Below are 20,116 nucleotides of genomic sequence, written 5' to 3'. Positions count from 1 at the left end.
GTTGGTTCCATGCTGTGAGGTTCGTTCCCCGAGAACTGACCTTCCCCGCTCTTGTGCTGCCTCACAGACAGCTTGGAACGTTCCCACGCTCCACGCCCTGAAGAGGAGCGCTGAGCAGTGAAAACGGGGTGGGCCGGGCAGGGAGGGCAGATGTGCTGTTCCGCCGTTTCCTATGCATTGTCCGGCATCTGTCCCCCCCCCGCTCCGACTTCCTGAATGCAGGGTGGCTGAAGCGCAGAGGGGACAATCCCCTCCGTGCTGTTCCTGTCCTGCCTTGGATAGGTGGTCGCCTCTGAGTTTGGAGGCAGCCGCCTATCCTGATAAGATTGTGCCTTAAAACAGTTAAAACAGTGTGCAACTGTAGGGAATTTAATTAACCCTCAAAGGCTTTGTTGAAAAGCCATGTTTTAACTTGGCACCGAAATGAACCCAACGTCTGCACCAATTGGGCTTCCAAGGGGAGGGTGTTCCACAACCGGGGTGCCACTCCAGAGAAGGCCCCCTATGATTTCCCCTTAAACTACTATTCCATGATTCTACTCCCTACTCCCCACCACTTGCTCTCTTGAAACCCCCACCCCCCAAATCAGTGGAGGCTGGTGGCTCTGGAGCCACCAGCCTCCACTGCCCCAAGTCCAGCACTTACTCTTCCATGCCATGCTCCCAGTGGCACTGCCAGAGGAGGGAAGGAGCCCTGAGAAGGAAGGAGTTCCCTCCCTCCACACTTAGCTGCGAAAGGGCGTGGGGCAGGGGATAAGGGAACCCATGACCAGAACTCTCCTTTGCACTTGACAGCAGGAGTGGAACCCACCGACCTCTCGCCAGTCATCTCCAGCACATTCTGCCAATCGCACCTTTGCCTGAAACTTGCTGACCTCACTAAGCTACCGAACTGCACTTAAACTGTGGTATATCTGAATATGAGAGTGCTGAAGTCCTTGTACCTCACACAGGGCACACACACTGGCCCTTGATTTTTAATGCACTTATTTATCTGTTACACTCTTAGACCACTCAGTAACCAAAGTTCTCTGGGTGGTGCACAAGTAAATACTGTAAATTAAAAATGCACACGTAGTATCACCATAAAACAATAATAATTAGCACATCATAAAATAACACAAAGTAAAATCAGCAACAGGGGCTAAAAGCAGTGTAGAACATAATAAACAAAGAAATACCAGCAGCAAAACAATGAAACTGTGCAGAGGTCTAAAAGTGCTACAATCGTTCTTAAAATACATACATGTGGGAGAATTCTCCTACTCAGGGCAACAGTGCTGACAAACCTCAGCTGGCCTTGCCTTGCAACCCTTACGACTCCCTGAGACTCCTCCGTTCCTTGGTTTTAAGGAAAGCCAACCCCGGCCAGCCTGTTTTTCTCAATAATCTGCCTCCATCTGGCTTGCTGGCCCTTATTACATATTTTCCCCAAAGCAGGCCCTCTGAAGCACTGTTTCTGTGCCTTAACAGTTGCCTGATATGAAGGAATTTACCAGGCAAAACGGTTCCCCCCAACTTATCTCCACAGCAGGAAAATCTTCACCTACTATATGCCTGCAGATTACTGCTAAAGTAATAGGAGCAGGATGAGTAAAAATAAATAAATGAATAAAAATAAAAATAAAATAAATGAATAAAACAAACAAATAATATAACATAAAATATAATAAAATTAATGAATAAAAATAAATAAGTATATGCCTGCAGATCGGGCTGCTGCTATAGTAATAGGAGCAGGATGAGTAAAAATGAATGAATGAATGAATGAATGATGGTTTATAGCCTCTTTTACTCAAATATACCTTGTTTCTGAGCATAATCCCATGGAGAACAAAATACAGTTAAATCTGACTGGTGTCTCTGGTGAAGTACTAACATTTTTAAAATGTTATTGATGCCTGGAAATAGAGCTGCTCCTTTCTATTTTCTCTGAGTATGCAGATCCAAGACAGAGGGATACCTGGGGCAAATGTGCAAATTCCTGGGACCAGAGTTACTACAGAGGTGATCATCCTGAGGACAGCAGCGGCTTTGTGGGGCAGAACGATGTGACACCGATTCGGTAAGAAAAGCTTGACGGGAATCCCAAGAGCTGACCCAACCAACAGGGAAACATCTAAGATCTTCTTAATCCGGTGTCTGTGGTGTTCAGTGGGTTTTGGCTCATGACTTACCCCAGCCTTCCCCAACCTGGTGCCCTCCAGATGGTTTAGGCTACAGCTCCCAGCATTCCTGACCATTGGCCATGTTGACTGGGGCTGATTGGAATTGAAGTCCAAAACATCTGGAGGGCACCAGGATGGGAAATACTGACCCACCAATTGCCCCATGGCCTCACTGCTCTTTCAGCGTGCCCCCAGGAAACACATTTCCCCACTGCAGGTCTTTGGGGCTTTTCTGAAGTGAGTACAGTTCCAGGATGCCCTCAGCTGTCCACCTTTCAGGCTTCAATGTAGGCCCTGGAGATCCACCCAGGTTGCCCTGTTGTTTTTAGAAAACCTGAATCCCTCTTTTGGAAAGTTTTAATAAAGACAAGTTACCACTTATTGTTGGAAGGCTGTCTTGAATATATCTGCTTTCATACACTGTTACTGTAATACCCCAGAACTGACACAGCCTCAAAACAAATGTGCCCCTAACACTCAGCCCCACTATTTAAAATCTGCCCTCATCAATTAAGCAACTATATCATGCATGGTTACTCAGAAGTAAATGCCCTGGAGTGACACTGTGTTGGGCACTCTGGGGTATTGTTGGAAATGAAAATGGCAGCTCTCAACCACACTTGGCGTACTGCTGCCAAGGCCAGGTAAGCCTGAGAAGCCCTATCAAGGTACATGGGGGGTGGGTGGGAAGGGGGAACCTGAGGGTACTCTGCCCAGGGGCCCCTCAAACCTAGAGCTGGCCCTGTTCAGTGGGGAGAGAGATCTTGGGGAGGTTTGTTAGTCTTGTCCAATTTACTGTGAATATTTTAGGAGGCAACGGATCCTAGGGACAGAATCCTGAGATGTTGCATTCCAGCAGGGAAAGTAATACATGAGTGAGCATGAATTCATCTTTTCACACTTCTTCTGGTGTACATCCCCCCTGTGAGGAGACACATGAGCTCTCCATGACGGTGTGCCCAACAGACTTTAAACAAAATCTTGTTTTTTGGATACCTTTCTTCCCCAGATCTAAGACACGTGAGTCCTATGAAGACAATTACAGTTCAAATAAAGATGGTTCCTATGATGCCAATTACAACTCCCCTTTGCAACAAGGATGGATTCAGGATGAATTCCAAGGGAACTTTCTGAAGGATGCCAGCGTTCCAGCACGTCAGGTACCAACTTTGGAACTTGATCAGAGTATCCTTTCTTTTACCCTCATCCCAGCTGGTTCTACAGCACCCCTTAATAGACAGGACAGCCATGGGAAAAATGTCCACCATGAGGGAAAGGGCAGGCCCTGGGAATATCCATTTTTGTTCAACTCTAAAGTTCCCTGTGAAAGAAGTTGTGATTCATTTTGGTCTGCTTTTATTGAGTCCAGCACCGTCTCCCCAGTATTCCTCCTGTGCCTGCCTTCTTTTCTCCATGTAGCTTCCACTGCCCGAGGAACCAAGCCTGCTCCAACAGTATAAAGACTCAGGTCTCAGCTCCAGTAGCTATGAGCTTAGCCAATACATGTACAATTCCTCCAACCACTATGAAGTGGCTCCCTCCACGGACTGGAGCCCCATTCAAGCCGGTGAGCCATTCAACTCCATTCATTCTTCCCATCTGCCTTTGGATTTACAGGAATTGGGGACATGATTCACAGGCCAGCTTTGGGGATATTTGTGTTTGTAACCTGTTTTCCAGACCAGGATCATCCCCTGGCTTGGGCCACTGGGAAGTCACCAAAGATCTCTGTGCTTGTCATTTAGCAGAAGATGTCCTAGCTATTTCTCCTCACCCTGTGGCACCCCAGAAGTTTTCCCTCCCCCATGTACCTGTTTGCTTTGGAGCTGGAGGGCAGCTGGTCCGAGGATGTCCTAACTACCCAGCAGAGGGGCAGCCTGCCCTTGTCGAAATACACAGTCTGGAGGTAAACATTAACCTTCCCCTTGGAACTGAGCTGAATTGATGCATATCTGCCCACAAGGAACCAGAACGGTGACATTGCTTGACTGTTGTCTCCTATTCCTTAGCTTCACTCTTTCATTCCTCCTCTTACCTCTCTCTGTGTTTGCTTTTGCTCCCAGTCAGCCAAGGCCCCTTGTTTTACCAGTTCCCTTACCTGTGCATTGGGAATCCCTTGTTTCTGCTGGCATCTTCCATCCCTGGCTTGTCCTCTGATGGCAAGTTGGCTTTGTAGCATCCTCTAGACACCCTCTGGCTTCTGGCTGTTTGGCAGAAACACCCAGCGTGTTTTTCAGCATTCACCACAATCACAAGCGCTAGGAAATTACGCTTAAAAAGAAGAAAGCTGAAATTCTGCAGGCAGATATCTGTATTGCAGAACATATTCTGTGACCCTGTCACAGCGTATGAGTGTAACGTGTATTGTTGATAAGAATTCATTGCATTTCATAGGAGTGCTATTCCCAGTTATCTGTGTACGCTAACTGTAAGTGATTCATAATAGATGTGATTAGTTCTGCCTGTGCTGTGAGATAACTGTGAGTAATGGAAAGCATTCTTGGAAATGGAGCAAAGTTGCCGCAAGTGGGTTGGTCAAGTATTAGAAGCAGAAAGCTGCTTAGCTCAGGAGAGATTCATTCATTCATTCATTCATTTACTTCTATACCGCCCAAAGCCGAAGCTCTCTGGGTGGTTCATTAAGGTGTTACTGGTGTCAGTGGCAAACCTGGCTACATTGGGAGAAATAGGAGTAATGGTGTTTCCAGGACCAAAACCTAGGAGGAAGTCATCAGCATAAGGGTTATAAAAAGCAAAAGTTTGATCTGATGGCCCAGAGAGATCCTGGGAGAACAGAAGCGTATCAAACATGGTTGCCTAAGCTCTGCAAACCATGCTTGCCCAATAGGTAACTATAAGATCTTAATGATGACTGCTTTGTTGGTTCAGAGGAATAGAACTTTAATTTTATTTAAAACTATGGCAGCCACAATTTCTGTTATGCTTCTACTCATCCTAATTGCACAACATCTAGTAATGTGTTTTGCTTGTTTTATCATTACAAAGTTTTGTTATTCTCTGATGCTGTTTGAGCAATAAATATATATTTCGTGATACCATTTTGTGTTCTTTGGCTTGAGGAGTGTTTCAGGGACCACAATCCATACAAATAAATTCTTGAAGCCCCAAACACTCAGCCCAAAACACATACATCTGTTGCTGAGCAAGGTCTGTCCGTATAGCTGCAGTGTTCTCTTCTGTTCAAGTGAATCACAGACACAGTTCAAAGAAGAGAAGCGAGCTAGTCAGATGGAGCAGGAGTGGGTCTCCTCTCTCAAGCCCTTTGGTCATTGATTCCTATGAAATACGTAGCTATTGTAGTGGTTAAGGGAATGAGCTGTGAGCCAGGAAGACAGTGGTTTGAGTCTTGCTGCAGGCAAACCATTATCTTTCAGATCTACTATGTGGGCATCATGATACTGCTAGTCTACCTTGCAGGGCTGATGTGAAGTGCTTTGAGCAATTAGAAAAAGCACCAGTGTTGTGCATGGATTCACCAGTGCAGTTCAGCCTAATAATATGATTCAGTGAAAAAGATCTTTCCACATGAAGGTACCAGGACTATCCGTCTACCACCTCCTCTCCTTCCTGGTCAACTTATATAATCCAGAACACAGCGTGCCACAGGAAAAGAGCATGAGCAATGCAGAAAGGTGTCCGAAGAGTTCACAGCGCCAGATGACGAAAAACAGGCACATCGTAGCACGTTTCCCACAGTCAGCTTGGCTTTACAATGAGTACAGGCAGTTATTATGAGGATCCCACTCTCTGAGTCTGTCCTGTTTTCCAGGTTATCCTACATGACACTGCTGAGCAGGAGGCAATGAGAGTCTTCCCAGGACCTCTGATCAGGTACATGACCTCTGGATGAGCTTAGCTTAAGATTTCACCCTTCAGCACAGCTCCAATGCAGCCCAGTTAGGAAGCAAGCTGAGGCATCTTCTTCAGGCAGCAGATTTTGGATGCTGTTGAGGGTAGCAAAATGGGAGTCGGATGGATTGGACCATGAGGCAAGATCTACCCAGACTGAAACGAACGGGAGCTGCGCAAGGGCTGTGCAAGGGTGTGGTAGTGCTCCTGTGCAGCTCTTGTTCATTTGGATGAGATTTGCACAGAAAAACCTTCTCAATGAGTTGTGCCCCATGCTATGAAATACTGGACAATGCTCCAAATGTGTTGGGTAAGAACAGAAGGGGAGAAGGGGGTGGGGAAACAAAGCCTTTGCTATTTCTTTGCTTTGCTTTCTCGTGGAGAAGGCTCCTGTAAAGTGCTGTGGTTATTTGTTGCGCCTGCTGCAGCACTAGGAAAAGGCCAGAAGGTTTCTTTGGCATGCCAGATCCTAGATAGAGGGCTGGTTTGTCAAGACTTCGACTTATGGCAATTTACAGATGAGCCTTTCTAAGGCTGCTTCCAGACAAGGCTGCTATCTTGCATTGCCCTGCTTCATTCGCAGAATTTTATGGGGGGCCAGATGTCATCATCTTCCGCTCATGGCCCTCCCATGTTTTCTTATTGCTTCCCTCGCCATTTTTCCTACTGTGGAAAACCTGTTAAGGAAAGAAGACTGAATTGCTGCACAGTGCCTTCTGACTGCTGGTGCTAGGGGCCCTCCATGTGGAAGCACCCTAAAGCTGGATGCTGGCTAATAGTCCAGGAGGGTTGGCTGATGTTTCATCAGAGGGGGATAATGACACAAAATGGTCTCCTAATAGCTGGGAATCTAATCTCCAGCTTTTGGAATGAAATACCATCAGAGAAGGTGACAATTGTCCCTCTGGCTTGCCGAGGGAGAGAAATCAGTAAAGACAGTTTGGCATTTGGGTTTGAACATAAGAACTTAAGAAGAACCCTGCTGGATCAGAGCAAGGGTCCATCTAGTCCAGCATTCTGTTCATACAGTGGCCGACCGGGAACCCACAAGCAGGGCATGAGCGCAACAGCACCCTCCCACCCATGTTCCCCAGCAACTGGTGTACATAGGCTCACTGCCTCTTGTATTTGGATAGAATGAGAGAGGGGGTGAGTGGGTGGAGGGCAAAGAGAAAGAGAGAGAGAGGGGAGAACTTCTTAACTGGGGCAAGCGGAAAACAGGCATGTAGCCTGGGGTGGGGTACACAAGCTGCCTTGGGAATCTGAGGCAGGATGGGCTGTCTGCTTACTGGAGGCCGTTTGCCTTTACTGCGCTCTTCTTGTGTACTTGTCAATGAATCACATATTACAAAGACACCTTCGGTCTTGACTGCTCTCTTGTCCGTGAAAAACTAACCCCTGTAAGTCTTGTCCCGGGAGTCGCTCACCCCTCGAGGACGTCGCGAGTGCACACCATGATTCCTCTGGTGATGGTCGACTTTTCTGTCTTTTCAGGGAGGATCTGCACAAAGTGGATGTGATGACATTTTGTCAACGCAGAGCAGCCACGGGCTGTGACCCGGCATCCAGCCGAGGCAGAGATTCTGCCTTGCTGTGGAAACTCCTCCTCCTCCTTTGCCGGCAGAACGGGGTGTGTTTCTCCTGCATGGCCTGACTTTGTAGAGAGCAGGTTGAGAGCTTGGGTTCCCTGGGGGTGTAAAATCTTCCCCTACTTAGACCTCACTGTTATCCCTTTCCAGTCTTCAGTGGAGCTGCTGCCTACTATGTCTACTGCATGTGCCCAGTGCCCTGGGAAAGAAATGCACTTCCATTCATGCAGCTCCCATTCATTTTGGTGGGATTTGTGCAGGAAAATGTCCCAGCGAGGTGGGGCGGGGAGGTGCATGAGGAAATCGCAGTGATCCCGTTGCACGCCTCCTCCCATTTCCCAGCTGATTGGCACTGGAAACATCTGAGGGGTGTGTCAGCCTTTCTAAAACACCAGCTGATTGAATCAGGGGAGACCCTTTCAGGAAGGAATTCCATAAATGGGGAGCCACCACGCCCAAAGCCCCTTTTCTAGTACAGGGCAGTTTTGCCTCATTCTTCAGTCTCAGCTTGGGGCACGGTGGTGGTGATGATGGTGGAACACCTTAAGATATAAGAATATCATAGGAAGAGCCCTGCTGGATCAGACCAAGGGTCCATCCTGTCCAGCATTCTGTTCATCCAAGACCTGGCCCTTTAAATGAATTTTAATGTATCCATGCTTAAAAAAAAAAAAGTTGTTCTATCTGCTGAAGGGCAGTATGGAAAGCTTTCAGATAAAGGGCAGAGCAGTCCTACGTGGGCTGGGTGGGAGGAGAGAAACAAAGGATCTGCCACTTCCAAAGTGGGAAACTTCCACCCTTCCAGGGTGGGCTTTCCCTGCAAACATTCCCAGCAGATCTTGGGAATGTATTTTGAATCTCCCCTCCCCGTTGAAACCAACTGAGGAGGATGAATTACGCCAGCCCCAGGCTGGCATAGTCACTGGGCCGTTTCCTGGGGTCTCTTGCGGGAGAGAGGGGGTGTTGGATCCAAGGTTGTCCCTGATCTGCCCAGACATGACCCTATTTGGCTCCTCCCACCAGTGGAAAGACTGTTGTTACTGGTTCTCCTACACTTGCAGACTTTCTAGGGTGTCTCTACATTAAGTAAAAAACCCCAAACCCACATCTTTTGGGGGGCTTTCTGCTTTCGCTTTCTTTGTGGGATTAGGATGGGCTTCTTTACATAGCAGATACATGGTTTGCATAGAGGAAGCACCTCCCTCTCTCCCTGGCATGTGTGAAAAGGAGCAAGCGGGGGGGGGGAGTCTTGCTTTCCTCACTTAACTTGTGCTGCACTGTTTCCTTGCAGCCCTAGGCACACTGACTTGGGAGTAAGCCCCACTGAAGTCAGTGGGACTTCTGAGTAGACATAAGATCATGCTGCAAGTCTGCAACCCTCAGCAAACTTACTTGGGAGTAAGCCCCACTGAACTTAATGGGGTGCTCTGAATTAACAGAGGGAGGAATTTTACTCTCTTCTCCCTCCGATTGGTGATCAAGAGACATGTGGTTTGAACTGAGGAAAGTCCTTCCTCGGCAAGTTCATGGTGCTAAGCCGGCATTATACACTGCCGATATGGCGCCATTAACTTTTATTACTAGTTTATCTCCTACCTTTTTGAAAGTACAACAAAGGGGAAAATGTGCACGAGGAGTCCTGGAAGGTGACGATGTCATGTAATGGACCTGCAAAATTCTGTGAGTGACCAGTCATGAACATGCAATAAATCACTCATGTAGAGAAACTCATAGAGCTGCAAAATCCGTGACATAACCTGAAATATAGATTTCTGTGTGTGTGTGTGTGTGTGTGGCGGGGGGGATCAGTTTTTGAAAATGCCCACACACTCTGACTCCAAGAATTGGCTGTGCTATTTCCTCACTCCCCTTTGCAGTCCATGGTGGGGTCAGATACCGCTGAGCTGCTGATGCAAGAGCGGAAGCACCGGGAAAGGTACAAGAGACAAGAGCCAAGGGCCAACCTGATCAACCTGACGGATGAGGAGTGGCTGGTGGAGGGCTGCGGAACAACCGACCTTCTCACAGGGGAGATTGTGCCAAGCGCCGGCACACCAGAGCAAAGGGTGGAGAAGTTCACTAGGCTCCTCTCCTATGGCAGAAAGAAAGTAAGCCGGAGGCCTTCTGTGGTGCTTTCTGCTTGGTTTATGTGCAAAAGAAGTCTGGATCACGTATACAATCCCATCACTGCAGCATCAAATGATCACATGTGTGCGCGAGTGCGTGCGTGCATGTGTGTGTGTGAACCACCACAAATTAATATAGAATGATCAGATCACCTGAAGTCAATTCAGACATGATGCATTGTAGTGGAGCCTACCTTAGAGGGTCGCTTGTAAGGATTAGTGAAAAGCAAAGTACTGCATAATTGCTAAGTAAAATGATTATACTAGCTATAGGACTGTCACGTTTGAGAAGCAGAGTGTGTGCGCAGCCCTGATTTGGATTGGGACCACTGCACACCTGGAGAGGAGGATTAAACCTCCCCCCCCCCCACAGCTATTTGCTTCCCCAAACCCTCCTCCTGCATGGGGATTTAAAAAAAGACAAATAAAGCCTCCACTGGCTATTTTTCTTTTGCCTGCTCCCCTGGCCTTTTTAAACTCCTGCATGGGCATGGGGTGGGGGCGAATTTTTGGGAACAAAGGGCTGGGTGGGGGAAGTTTAATCCTCTCCTCCCAGTGTACGGTGGTTCCAGTCCAAATTGGGGACATGGACACTTGCCCCTGAGTAAGAAAAGAAGAGGGATCAGCTACACACTACATAATTAACGTAATGTGTACTTTGGCCCTTAGTCATGCCGGAGTGTGAAGGAAGTGGGGTTGGGGGATGTGGGGTGGAATGCTGGGAAGTGGCTTTTCACTGGTTCTTGCTTTCTTGCAGGAAGCTCTGGATTGGGCCATGAGAAACCAGCTGTGGGGCCACGCCCTTTTCCTATCAAGCAAGATGGACCAGAGGACCTACAGTTGGGTCCTGAGCGGGTGGGTAGGACCCGCTGCCAGAAACGGTCACTCCTTCAGGCCCAGTCCACTGTTCTCAGCATTCCAGTGCTTGCCCTGTCTGCTCAGAATGGTGCCTTGTGTCTTGCTGCAGGTTCACGAGCACGCTGGCCACCAACGACCCCCTGCAGACGCTTTTCCAGCTCATGTCTGGAAGGATACCCCAGGCATCCCTGGTATGGAACGCAGCCACGTCTCCTGCCTCAGTGGCCTCTCTCTGTCTGGGAGAGGCAGGGGGAGCCTGTCAGGGCTGGTGACCTGGAGGCAAGTGGGCTGTTGAGTGGGGGTGGACAACCCAAGTGCCACTTGGACTGAGAGCCAGGCCAGAGCCAGCAGCCTGATAGGGCCAGGTGGAGTCTTATTGGCCCCCTGATCTTTGCTGCACTGGCAACTCTGGCCATCCGCACGGGTGACACTCCCGCACAGCAGAAATCAGGCCAGCGGCTCTGGGAGGCAACCGTGGCGGTGCCTGGGCCCTGCACGGTGCCAGGGTCTTGCCCTGTTCCCAGGCTGAGACCCCTGGCACCCTACGGGACTGGTGAAGGAGACTGCCTCCTTTCCTGAGAGGGTTTATTCTAGGGAAACTGCCTTTTGTTTTTCTCCAGCACGCTTCGTTGCTTTGTCCCCCTTGCTGCCTCTCAGAAGCAAGCAGGCTCCTGCTAGGGATGTACGAAAGTAACTTACCTTTCACGGCTTCTGTTCATGGGGTGGGGAAGCGTTCCGTCCCTCCCCCCGGAATCCTCGATGGGGGGGGAGGCGATCCAGTCCTCCCCCCCAGAATCCTCAACGGGGGAGAGGTGATCTGGTCCTCCTCCCTGGAATCCTTGACGGCTGGCTCTGCTCCGCTGCGGCTCTGCAGAGCAGCCGGTCAGGCCAGGGCCGTCCGCAGCCGGATTACCAGCCGTGGTGGCTGCTGGGTAAAAAACACACAAACGGCGTACGCAAATGGCGGCGGCTACAGCCGCCGCCATTTGCATTCCTTATTTTTCGTCGCCTTAGTCTACGTAAATATTTACGTAGACTATTACGGCAAAAATAAAGGGGAATGCAAATAGTGTAGTGGGCGCTATTTGCGTCCCTTTTTGATTTGCCGTAATAGTCTACATAAATATTTACGTAGACTAAGACGGCGAAAAATAAGGAACACAAATAGCGGCGGCCGTAGCTGCTGCCATTTGCGTACGCCGTTTTGTTTTGTTTTTAAACCGGGATGTGATAGGCTACGTAAGTCTTTACGTAGCCTATCACATCTCTGTAAAAAAACAATACAAAACCCAAACGACCAGACTGCAAACGGTGGTGGCGGTGGCCGGTCGGAAGACCAGCTGCCGAAGCTGCCACTGCCGAAGCCGCTGCCGGAGCCGCTGCCACCCGGAACATCCGCCCCAGGTAAGTCTCGTCCCGGGGGGGGATCCGCGGGGGGGGGCGGGGGGCAGGCCGTTCTGCCACAGATTTCAGGGGGCCAAATGCACTGGCATTCGGCCTCACCGAGATCTGTGGCGGAATTCTCTGACATCCCTAGCTCCTGCCTCTGAGACTAGCAACCAATTCCTTTGCCATGAGAGTGTATTGCTGCCAGGCATGGGAAGCATATGAGCGGGTCTGCTGAGTGTCTAGGAGCTCCTGACAAAGAGGGTCGCTCCGCCAGTTCCAGGTGGCAGCAGTGACAATGGCGTGTGAGCACCAGCCCACCATGATGCGTCTTTAGGATACCCAGACTCAGCTTTTGGATGGATGGAGTCTAGGAATTTAGCTTAGCAGGGGGAGAAGGACAGGAGGGCATGTAAGAGCTTAACTGATGGACAAAGCCAGACCTAAGTAAATGGGTGTGCCAGGGCTAGCCACACCTGAAAACAGGCTAGGGGATTCTTTGCTTTTTTATTTACGTCTTCCACTTACAGACCATCTTCTATAGCCATAAACTATAAAATACGATTACATAAATCAAGCCAGATAACTAAAAACAACAACGACAAGGAAGAGCTACAACCAACGTTTTCCAACTGCTTCTAGCTCAGGTGGGGAGTCAGGATCTGGAAGGTTGGGGGTTTCCAAGCTGGGGTCCCTGCAGTCAGTTATGGGGGCTGGGAGTTCCTTCAAGGCACAAGGTTAGCAACTAGGGGTTGGGTCTAACCCTCACTCGAGCAGAAGTCCGCTTGTGCAATGGGACTTCCCTGGCCTCTTCTCTCTCCTGCAGCTTCCTGCGTGTGCCCCAGATCTGCTCTGGAAGGTCCCCCAACCCTCTGTAGAAGATCTGGGTGGTGCACGGGGGGCTGCAGGGGGAAAGGGGGAATCCGTTCTGCCAGCGGTTCCTTCCTGCTGCCAGAGCGACACAGCTGGATACAGCCCTTGATGCTGGTGCCATTGCATGAGGCTGTTAATCTGTTGGATGGCAGCATGGGGACCATTTGGAGCATTTTTTCTGGGTCCTGTGCCAGTGATCAGAGGTGACGTTTACTGTATTTCTAATGCTTACTGTATTTTGTGTCCTGTGTTTTCCCCTCCTCCCCCATCCCCTCTTCTATTATAGTGCTGCGGGGATGAGAAATGGGGTGACTGGAGGCCGCACCTGGCTGTTATCCTGTCCAATCAGGTTGGAGATACGGGGCTGACTCCCAAAGCCATCGTCACCATGGGAGACACACTGGGTGAGGAGACTGACAGAAGACACGCAGCATGCGCACTGTGAGGGAGCCGCTCACTCAGCAATGCCCTTTGTGCTCGGGGAGCAATATGGCCGTGGTCCTCCTGTGGGCTGCTTCCCACACCACTCCGAAACCATTGGAGTGCAGGAATTGCACAGGAGGGGTGGGACCCCCTGGGAAGAATCGTGGGAATGGCCCCCCCTTGTCCAAACCCACCCCATCTCCCTCCTCCACTCGCTTGTCACTAAAGTGGTGTGGGAAGCAACCCCCCCCTGCTCCCAGAACTTAAGAACCGCCTTCAGCCTGGAGAACTCCAGGCCAAACTAGGCGTGACTTTGTCACATGCTTTCACCTTGCGTGGCTGCCTTTTAAAAGAACAAACAGCCAGTGCGTGCGCATGTGTGCGTGCCAGACTGGAACTGCATCCCGGCTGGGGACATCACTTAGGCTTGAGCGATGTCTCCCCTGGGGTGCATGTCTCTGGTCTCTGGAGCCTTAGAAAGGCAGTCGCATAATGCTGTCTGGGCTTAGCAGGAACTGAGAGCGAGTGGTGGAAATCTGAACTCAGTAGCCAGTGTCCTGCCTCCTGGGCTCCTGCCTGCTTCGGCCAGACCTGGGACTGTCACAGCCCTTCCTTAACCTAACCACCCAACCGCACTGTTTCCTTTCTGCTCCTACACAGGGTGTTCACTTTGGTTGGCAGAAGCTCAGAGAACCTGGGGAACCTAGGCACAGAAGTCAAGATTAGTCTTCAGGCTTCCCTTGCTCTCTTGGCCTCTGCTTCTGGCTCTCATAAGATCGGTCTATGGATTTTCGTGCGTTCAGCTATCCAGAAAAACGGCACAATATATAAAAAGTACAATGTCCACATCTTTAAATCATGGAAGGGGAAGTGGCAAGAGGGTATGGTCCCCCCACCCCACCCTGTGAATGCCCTCCGTCTTTCTTACAATGGCATTTTTCTTCAAAAGAATTATAGTGCATATTCTATTTATTTATATTATTTATATATAAATAAATAAATAAATAAACTTATTAATCACCCATCTGGCTGGTCACCCAGCCACTCTGGGCGATGTGCAACACTAAAAACAGTTTAAAACAATAAAATTCTACATTACAATTCTCTTCTTGTCTTTCCCCAATGCCTCATGTTGCCCTTTTACCTGCTCAGCTGGGAAAGAGTTAATAGAAGCTGCTCACTTCTGCTACCTGATGGCAGATGTCCCTTTTGGCCACTATGGAGCTAAAGCAGACCGCATGGTGCTGCTGGGCAGTAGCCAGAGGTGAGTGAAGCCAGAGAGAGGGAAGGTCCACCTTAATTCAGTGTGCTGTTCCATGCGTGCGCCCACTTTCAAGTGATGAGCAGGCTCAGGGGTTCCGGCACGTACGCAGGGTTCTGTTTCCTTAGAAGGAGGTCACTGGGGGGCTTGCGGCATTCCCGTGCCAGAAGGTTTATTTACACATATACGCAGGCTGAGCATAAGTTGAGGTTCCACCGCATTAAAACGCCAACAGATTGGTGCTTCCGGTCAAATATCTAGGGGGGACCCTTGTGCCAGGGCTGGCGTGAAAGGTAGGCATGGCTGGACACCTGCTGAAGGTCCACTCCCCACTTTGGGCCCACTGACCAGAGCCCCCTGGACCTGCTCCTCCTCCTCACTGCTGCAACTTGCTTGTTCACCTGCTTCTCGCTCTGGCCCAGACAGCAGTGGTGGTGAGGAGGAGGGGCAGTGGCGCCACGGCCTGCTTGCTTGCTGGCTCTCTGCCTGCCAAGCAAGCTAATGGTAGCAGTGCTGAGAACGAGGATGGGGAGCAATAGCAGCTGGTGGCAGTGGCAGTGTGAAGGTGGACTCACTGAGGGAGGGGCCCACTGAGGGTGTCTTTGCCCAAGGATCCTCAGGAACCTGGAGCCGCCACTGCCTGGGGCAGGGGCGCAGAACCTTTTCAGCCAGAGGGCCATTTCCCCTGCTGGAGAAACTCTCCAGGGCCGCCTTCCAGTGGTGGGCGGAGCCAAGGGCAAAAAGGGCAGGGCAAAAATACAAACCCTCCCGGCCATATAGTAGCTGGAAGCTCTTCCTGCACTGCCGGTAATGAAGCTGCAGGGATCCGCGCCAGCCTTTTAGAATGGGAAAAAAACTACACAAGCCAGAAACCACCAAACGACCGGGGATTGGAGGAAAGGGGGCGGGGCATGGGGAAGGGAGTAAGACCATCTGGGGAGCCGTGGATGGCTGGATTGGGTCCCCAGGTGGGCCAGGCTCCCCCCACCCCTGCCCCGAGCCTTAGGCTCTGCACCCTTCCCCAGTGCCACACGATTGCCTGCAGACAGCAACTCAGCAGTCTGCCTCCTTTCCAGATCCGGTTGCATGCAGACCGACTGCTACACGCACAGCTTGCTTCTCTTGTTCTCACAGACGTCTGCATAAACACGTTCCTAGAGAGTAGGGAGGGAAAGGCAAGCGGTCTACCGGTGGCCATCGCTGAGGACAGACAACACTTGGCTGGCTCCATACCAGAAGGGAATATGCCAGGCTAAACTGGTTGACTCATTCTGGCAGTCTCTTTCCACATCCACAGACTCACGGTGTTGGAGGATCCTTGAGAAATCGTTCAGACCCACCCCCCCCCGCCGCCATCTCATTACAGTACGTTATCCCAGTATTGCCATGGCATTGTGGGGCTGGCGGGTTTCACCACCTGTTTCTGTGGTGGGGTTTGAGAATGGGAAGTACAGTTGTGCTGCTGCCTCTAGGGGCTAGGGGTGCCAACTGACCAGAAAAAATACACACCCTTGGCTTGGCCGGCTCTTGCGCCTCCAACAACAGCTTGGAGTGTAGTGTAGAAACCAGCAACTTAACTTATCCACAATCAGGAGAGAAGCACAATTGTCTGCTAGCATCTACAGATCAAGTTGCTTTTGAAGGCATAGCTACATGCGCTGGTTGATGAGTTGGCAACTCTGCTCACACCCTTGGGCCCCTATGCCAGAGCAGCTGCTTGTGGCAGTGCTACTAGCTGTGTGCCTTTGCCATGAAGGACTGGGTATTTTTTCCCCTGCATGCTGATCACTTGTGTGATAGTGGAACTGCCTCTAGCACTACTTTTTTTAGGAACAGAAAAGCAATCTTTCTAATGGGGAGAGGAAGGGAGAGAGTGTATAATTGCACTACTATGTCTGTGGGAACCTATACCCATTCATTATTTTCTAAGCCCTTGTCCTAAGGCCTTTTGCAGTATTTATATCGATAATATATGGGGTTGTCACATGCTGCAGAACTTCCAGCTGTGGTATGTGGGGCCCCCAACATGTAATTGCACAGTCTGGCCACGCGAGGGCGCTGTGGCTCTATGCTAATTTTAATGGATGGCGATACTAAAGCTCACTTTGCTCTCCGTATTTGGGATTCCTGAGCAGGGCCTAGATTTGCAGGAGGCTGAGAGATGGTACCTCCGCTGAATATGAACCCAGCTCTCCACGGCCTACAGTCAGTGCCCTATACATCAGCCCATAGTGATTCTTGGTGGATTGGGAGTAGAGCCAAAATCAAATTTTGCAAAATTTGAAATGCAGATTTTGATGTCACAATTTGAACTCAACATTTGGCATTGCCATTGGATTTAGTAGGGCCTGTTTCTGAGTGATATATATAAGATCAGGCTGTAAATGCATGAAGTTTCTATAAAATGTACCGCATGCCATTGCAAGTTAGCTGTCACTTTGTAAAATGTTTGCCTAGATAGTATCTAATCTTAATTGCTGCATGTATGATATCTATTGCATGTCATCTGTCAAATCTTATCCTTGTTGACTGTTGCATATTATGTAGTCTAATACTAACTGTTGCTGCATGTCAGCTGTCACAGGTTGTCATGTGGTTTGCTACAGTAAAATCTTTGCATGTCAAATGCTGATGTTGAGTATCAGATATTTGTCAATCTAGATAATAGTTGTCATCAAAACTAGCAAAATCTTAGGAGAAGTTTGTGGGCAAATTAGTTTCCCCTCTAACAAAGAGGGCAGTGTTCTGCATTCTGAGCTGGCACATGTACAAGTGATTCCATAAGTGGTGAGACAGAGAGAGATTACGGTGTGCCAAAGTGCCCCCTTGAAGTTGGCTTTCCATAAGGTTAGGCATGCTAGCAAACAATTTAGTCATTCACCTTAAGAGGCACTGCTAAGGTTAAAAATCCAATTTAAGGAGCCAACAGTTCCACTTATGCTAATGCCACTCTGGCTGGATAATAAGGAAAGCATTTTAACGATTCATTTCACCTTTACACCGTTCGCTTCTTATTAGTACTACAGGCCTAAGCGATTCTTGCATCTTCAAGCAGCACACGTAATCAACGCTTTGGTGTTGCTTAAAGTAGCTTCTATGGAATCAGGATGTTTGGGGGCTGTCAGCAGTTTCCCCAAAGGCCATCTAGTCTGACCTGTGGGAAGGATTTTCTGCTTGGAATGCCACCTCATTGCTGACCCTCCAGTCCTGACGCGGAGGCTCATTTAAAGCATCCCTAGGCAATTCCCTTGCAATTTCTTGCTGCTGCTATTTCTCCATTTTAGGAGCCCCCATTAAGTACTTCAGCGTGACTATCCCTTGAAAAGCAACAGCTGCACCTACTAACACAGAAAGAACCTCAGGGTATATTTCAAATGCACATTAGTGGTCCTCAATTAACTCTTGGAGACTCTTGGACAATGGATTCCCAGCTCTGGAGAGGCTCTAAAAGTCCCCAGAATGGGGCCTTAATGACAGGCATTGTGCTGTATGGGAAGTGGTGGTGGGGGACCGATAAGTATCTGTTAATTACAGTGAGTATGTCACTGTGACCACTTCATGGATCACTGCCTTGTTGTGGAGAAGGGGCTTGCGTAACTCAGTGAAGCCATAAGCTATGCCGTGCAGGGCCACCCAAGACGGACAGGTCATGGCCGAGAGTTCTGACAAAATGTGGTCCACTGGAGAAGGAAATGGCAACCCTCTCCAGTATTCCTGCCAAGAAAACCCCATGGAACGTATCACAAGGCTAAAAGAGATGATGCCCGAAGATGAGCCCCTCAGGTCGGAAGGTGTCCAATATACCACTGGGGAAGAGCAGAGGGAATTTCCAAGTAGCGCCAGAAAGAGTGAAGCGGCTGGGCCAAAGCCGAAAGGACACTCAGCTGTGGATGTGTCTGGTGGTGAAAAGAAAATCCGATGCTGTAAAGAACAATATTGTTTAGGAACCTGGGATGTCAGATCAATGAATCAAGGTCAGCTGGAGGTAGTCAAACATGAGATGGCAAGATTGAACATCGACATCTTGGGAATCAGCGAACTAAAACGGACAGGCATGGGCGAATTTAATTCAGGTGACCATTATATCTACTACTGTGGACAAGAATCCCTTAGAAGTAGCACTCATAGTCAATAAAAGGGTGGGAAAAGCAGTACTGGGGTACAATCTCAAAAATGATAGAATGATCTCAGTACGAATTCAAGGCAAACCATTCAACATCACAGTAATTCAAGTCTATGCCCCAACCACTGAGGCCGAAGAAGCTGAGGATGATCAGTTCTATGAAGACCTACAACACCTTCTAGAACTAACACACAAAAAAAGATGTCCTTTTCATCATAGGGGATTGGAATGCTAAAGTAGGAAGTCATGAAATCACCGGGATAACAGGCAAGCATGGCCTTGGTGTACAAAATGAAGCAGGACAAAAGCTAATAGAGTTTTGCCAAGAGAACATGCTGATCATAGCAAACACTCTTTTCCAACAGCACAAGAGGCAACTCTACACATGGACATCACCAGATGATCAATATCAAAATCAGATTGATTATGTCCTTTGCAGCCAAAGATGGAGAAGTAAAAACAGTCAGTAAAAACAAGACCTGGAGCTGACTGGCTCAGATCATGAGCTTCTTATTGCGAAATTTCGGCTTAAATTGAAGAACGTAGGGAAAACCACTAAACCATTCAGCTATGGCCTCAATCATATCCCTTATGAATATACAGTGGAGGTGAGGAATAGATTTCAGGGATTAGACCTGATAGACAGAGTGCCTGAGGAACTATGGACAGAGGTCCGTAACATTGTTCAGGAGGCAGCAACTCAATCCATCCCAAAGAAAAAGAAATGCAAGAAAGCCAAGTGGCTGTCTGATGAGGCTTTACAAGTCGCTGAGGAAAGAAGGGAAGCAAAAAGCAAGGGAGAAAAGGGAAGATATACCCAACCGAATACAGATTTCCAGAGAATAGCAAGGAGAGACAAGAAGGCCTTCTTAAATGAACAATGCAATGAAATCGAGGAAAACAACAGAATGGGAAAGGAGAGATCTCTTCAAGAAAAGAGATCTCTTCGGAGATCTCAAGGGAATGTTTTGTGCAAAGACGGGCATGACAAAGGACAAAGAAGGCAGGGACCTAACAGAAGCAGATGAGATTAAGAAGAGGTTGAAAGAATACACAGAAGAACTATACAGGAAAGATCTGAATGTCCCTGATAGCCATGATAGTGCGATCACTGAACTTGAGCCGGACATCCTAGAGAGTGAAGTCAAGTGGGCCTTAGGAAGCATTAGTAACAACAAAGCTAGCGGAGATGACAGTCTTCCAGCTGAGCTATTTAAAATCCTAAAAGATGATGCTGTTAAAGTGCTGCATTCAATATGCCAACAAATTTGGAACACACAACAGTGGCCACAAGACTGGAAAAGGTCAGTTTACATTCCAATTCCAAAGAAGGGCAACGCCAAAGAGTGTTCAAACTACCGTAGAATTTTGCTCATTTCACATGCCAGCAAGGTTATTTTCAAAATCCTACAAGCTAGGCTTTAGCAGCATGTGAACTG

The 20,116-nt window shown here is 48.9% G+C and overlaps 1 protein-coding gene across 3 annotated transcripts in view; it reads left to right on the top strand.

Moving 5' to 3' along the window:
- Positions 1-20,116, top strand: part of SEC16B (SEC16 homolog B, endoplasmic reticulum export factor) — a 62,303-nt gene that overhangs the window by 13,795 nt on the left and 28,392 nt on the right. For 2 of the 3 annotated variants that reach the window (XR_014790397.1, XR_014790396.1), the window contains exons 4-14: positions 1,938-2,065; positions 3,178-3,328; positions 3,588-3,735; positions 3,914-4,074; positions 5,959-6,020; positions 7,533-7,668; positions 9,505-9,735; positions 10,511-10,608; positions 10,721-10,802; positions 13,157-13,274; positions 14,446-14,557. Coding sequence is in view for 1 of the 3 variants with exons in the window: in XM_084851219.1 (XP_084707345.1) it covers positions 1,945-2,065; positions 3,178-3,328; positions 3,588-3,735; positions 3,914-4,074; positions 5,959-6,020; positions 7,533-7,668; positions 9,505-9,735; positions 10,511-10,608; positions 10,721-10,802; positions 13,157-13,274; positions 14,446-14,557 (1,420 nt within the window). In the remaining 2 variants the exon portion in view is untranslated. The remainder of the gene's footprint in view (positions 1-1,937; positions 2,066-3,177; positions 3,329-3,587; positions 3,736-3,913; positions 4,075-5,958; positions 6,021-7,532; positions 7,669-9,504; positions 9,736-10,510; positions 10,609-10,720; positions 10,803-13,156; positions 13,275-14,445; positions 14,558-20,116) is intronic. The other variant, XM_084851219.1, reaches the window with a different exon arrangement.

The sequence above is a fragment of the Heloderma suspectum genome, chromosome 4 (assembly GCF_057233095.1).
Source record: "Heloderma suspectum isolate Gila_16-S chromosome 4, 16-S_ref, whole genome shotgun sequence".
NCBI classification, from domain to species: Eukaryota; Metazoa; Chordata; class Lepidosauria; order Squamata; family Helodermatidae; genus Heloderma; species Heloderma suspectum.
Note: the sequence above shows the minus strand (reverse complement) of the source record. Positions and strands in the feature narration are given on the sequence as shown.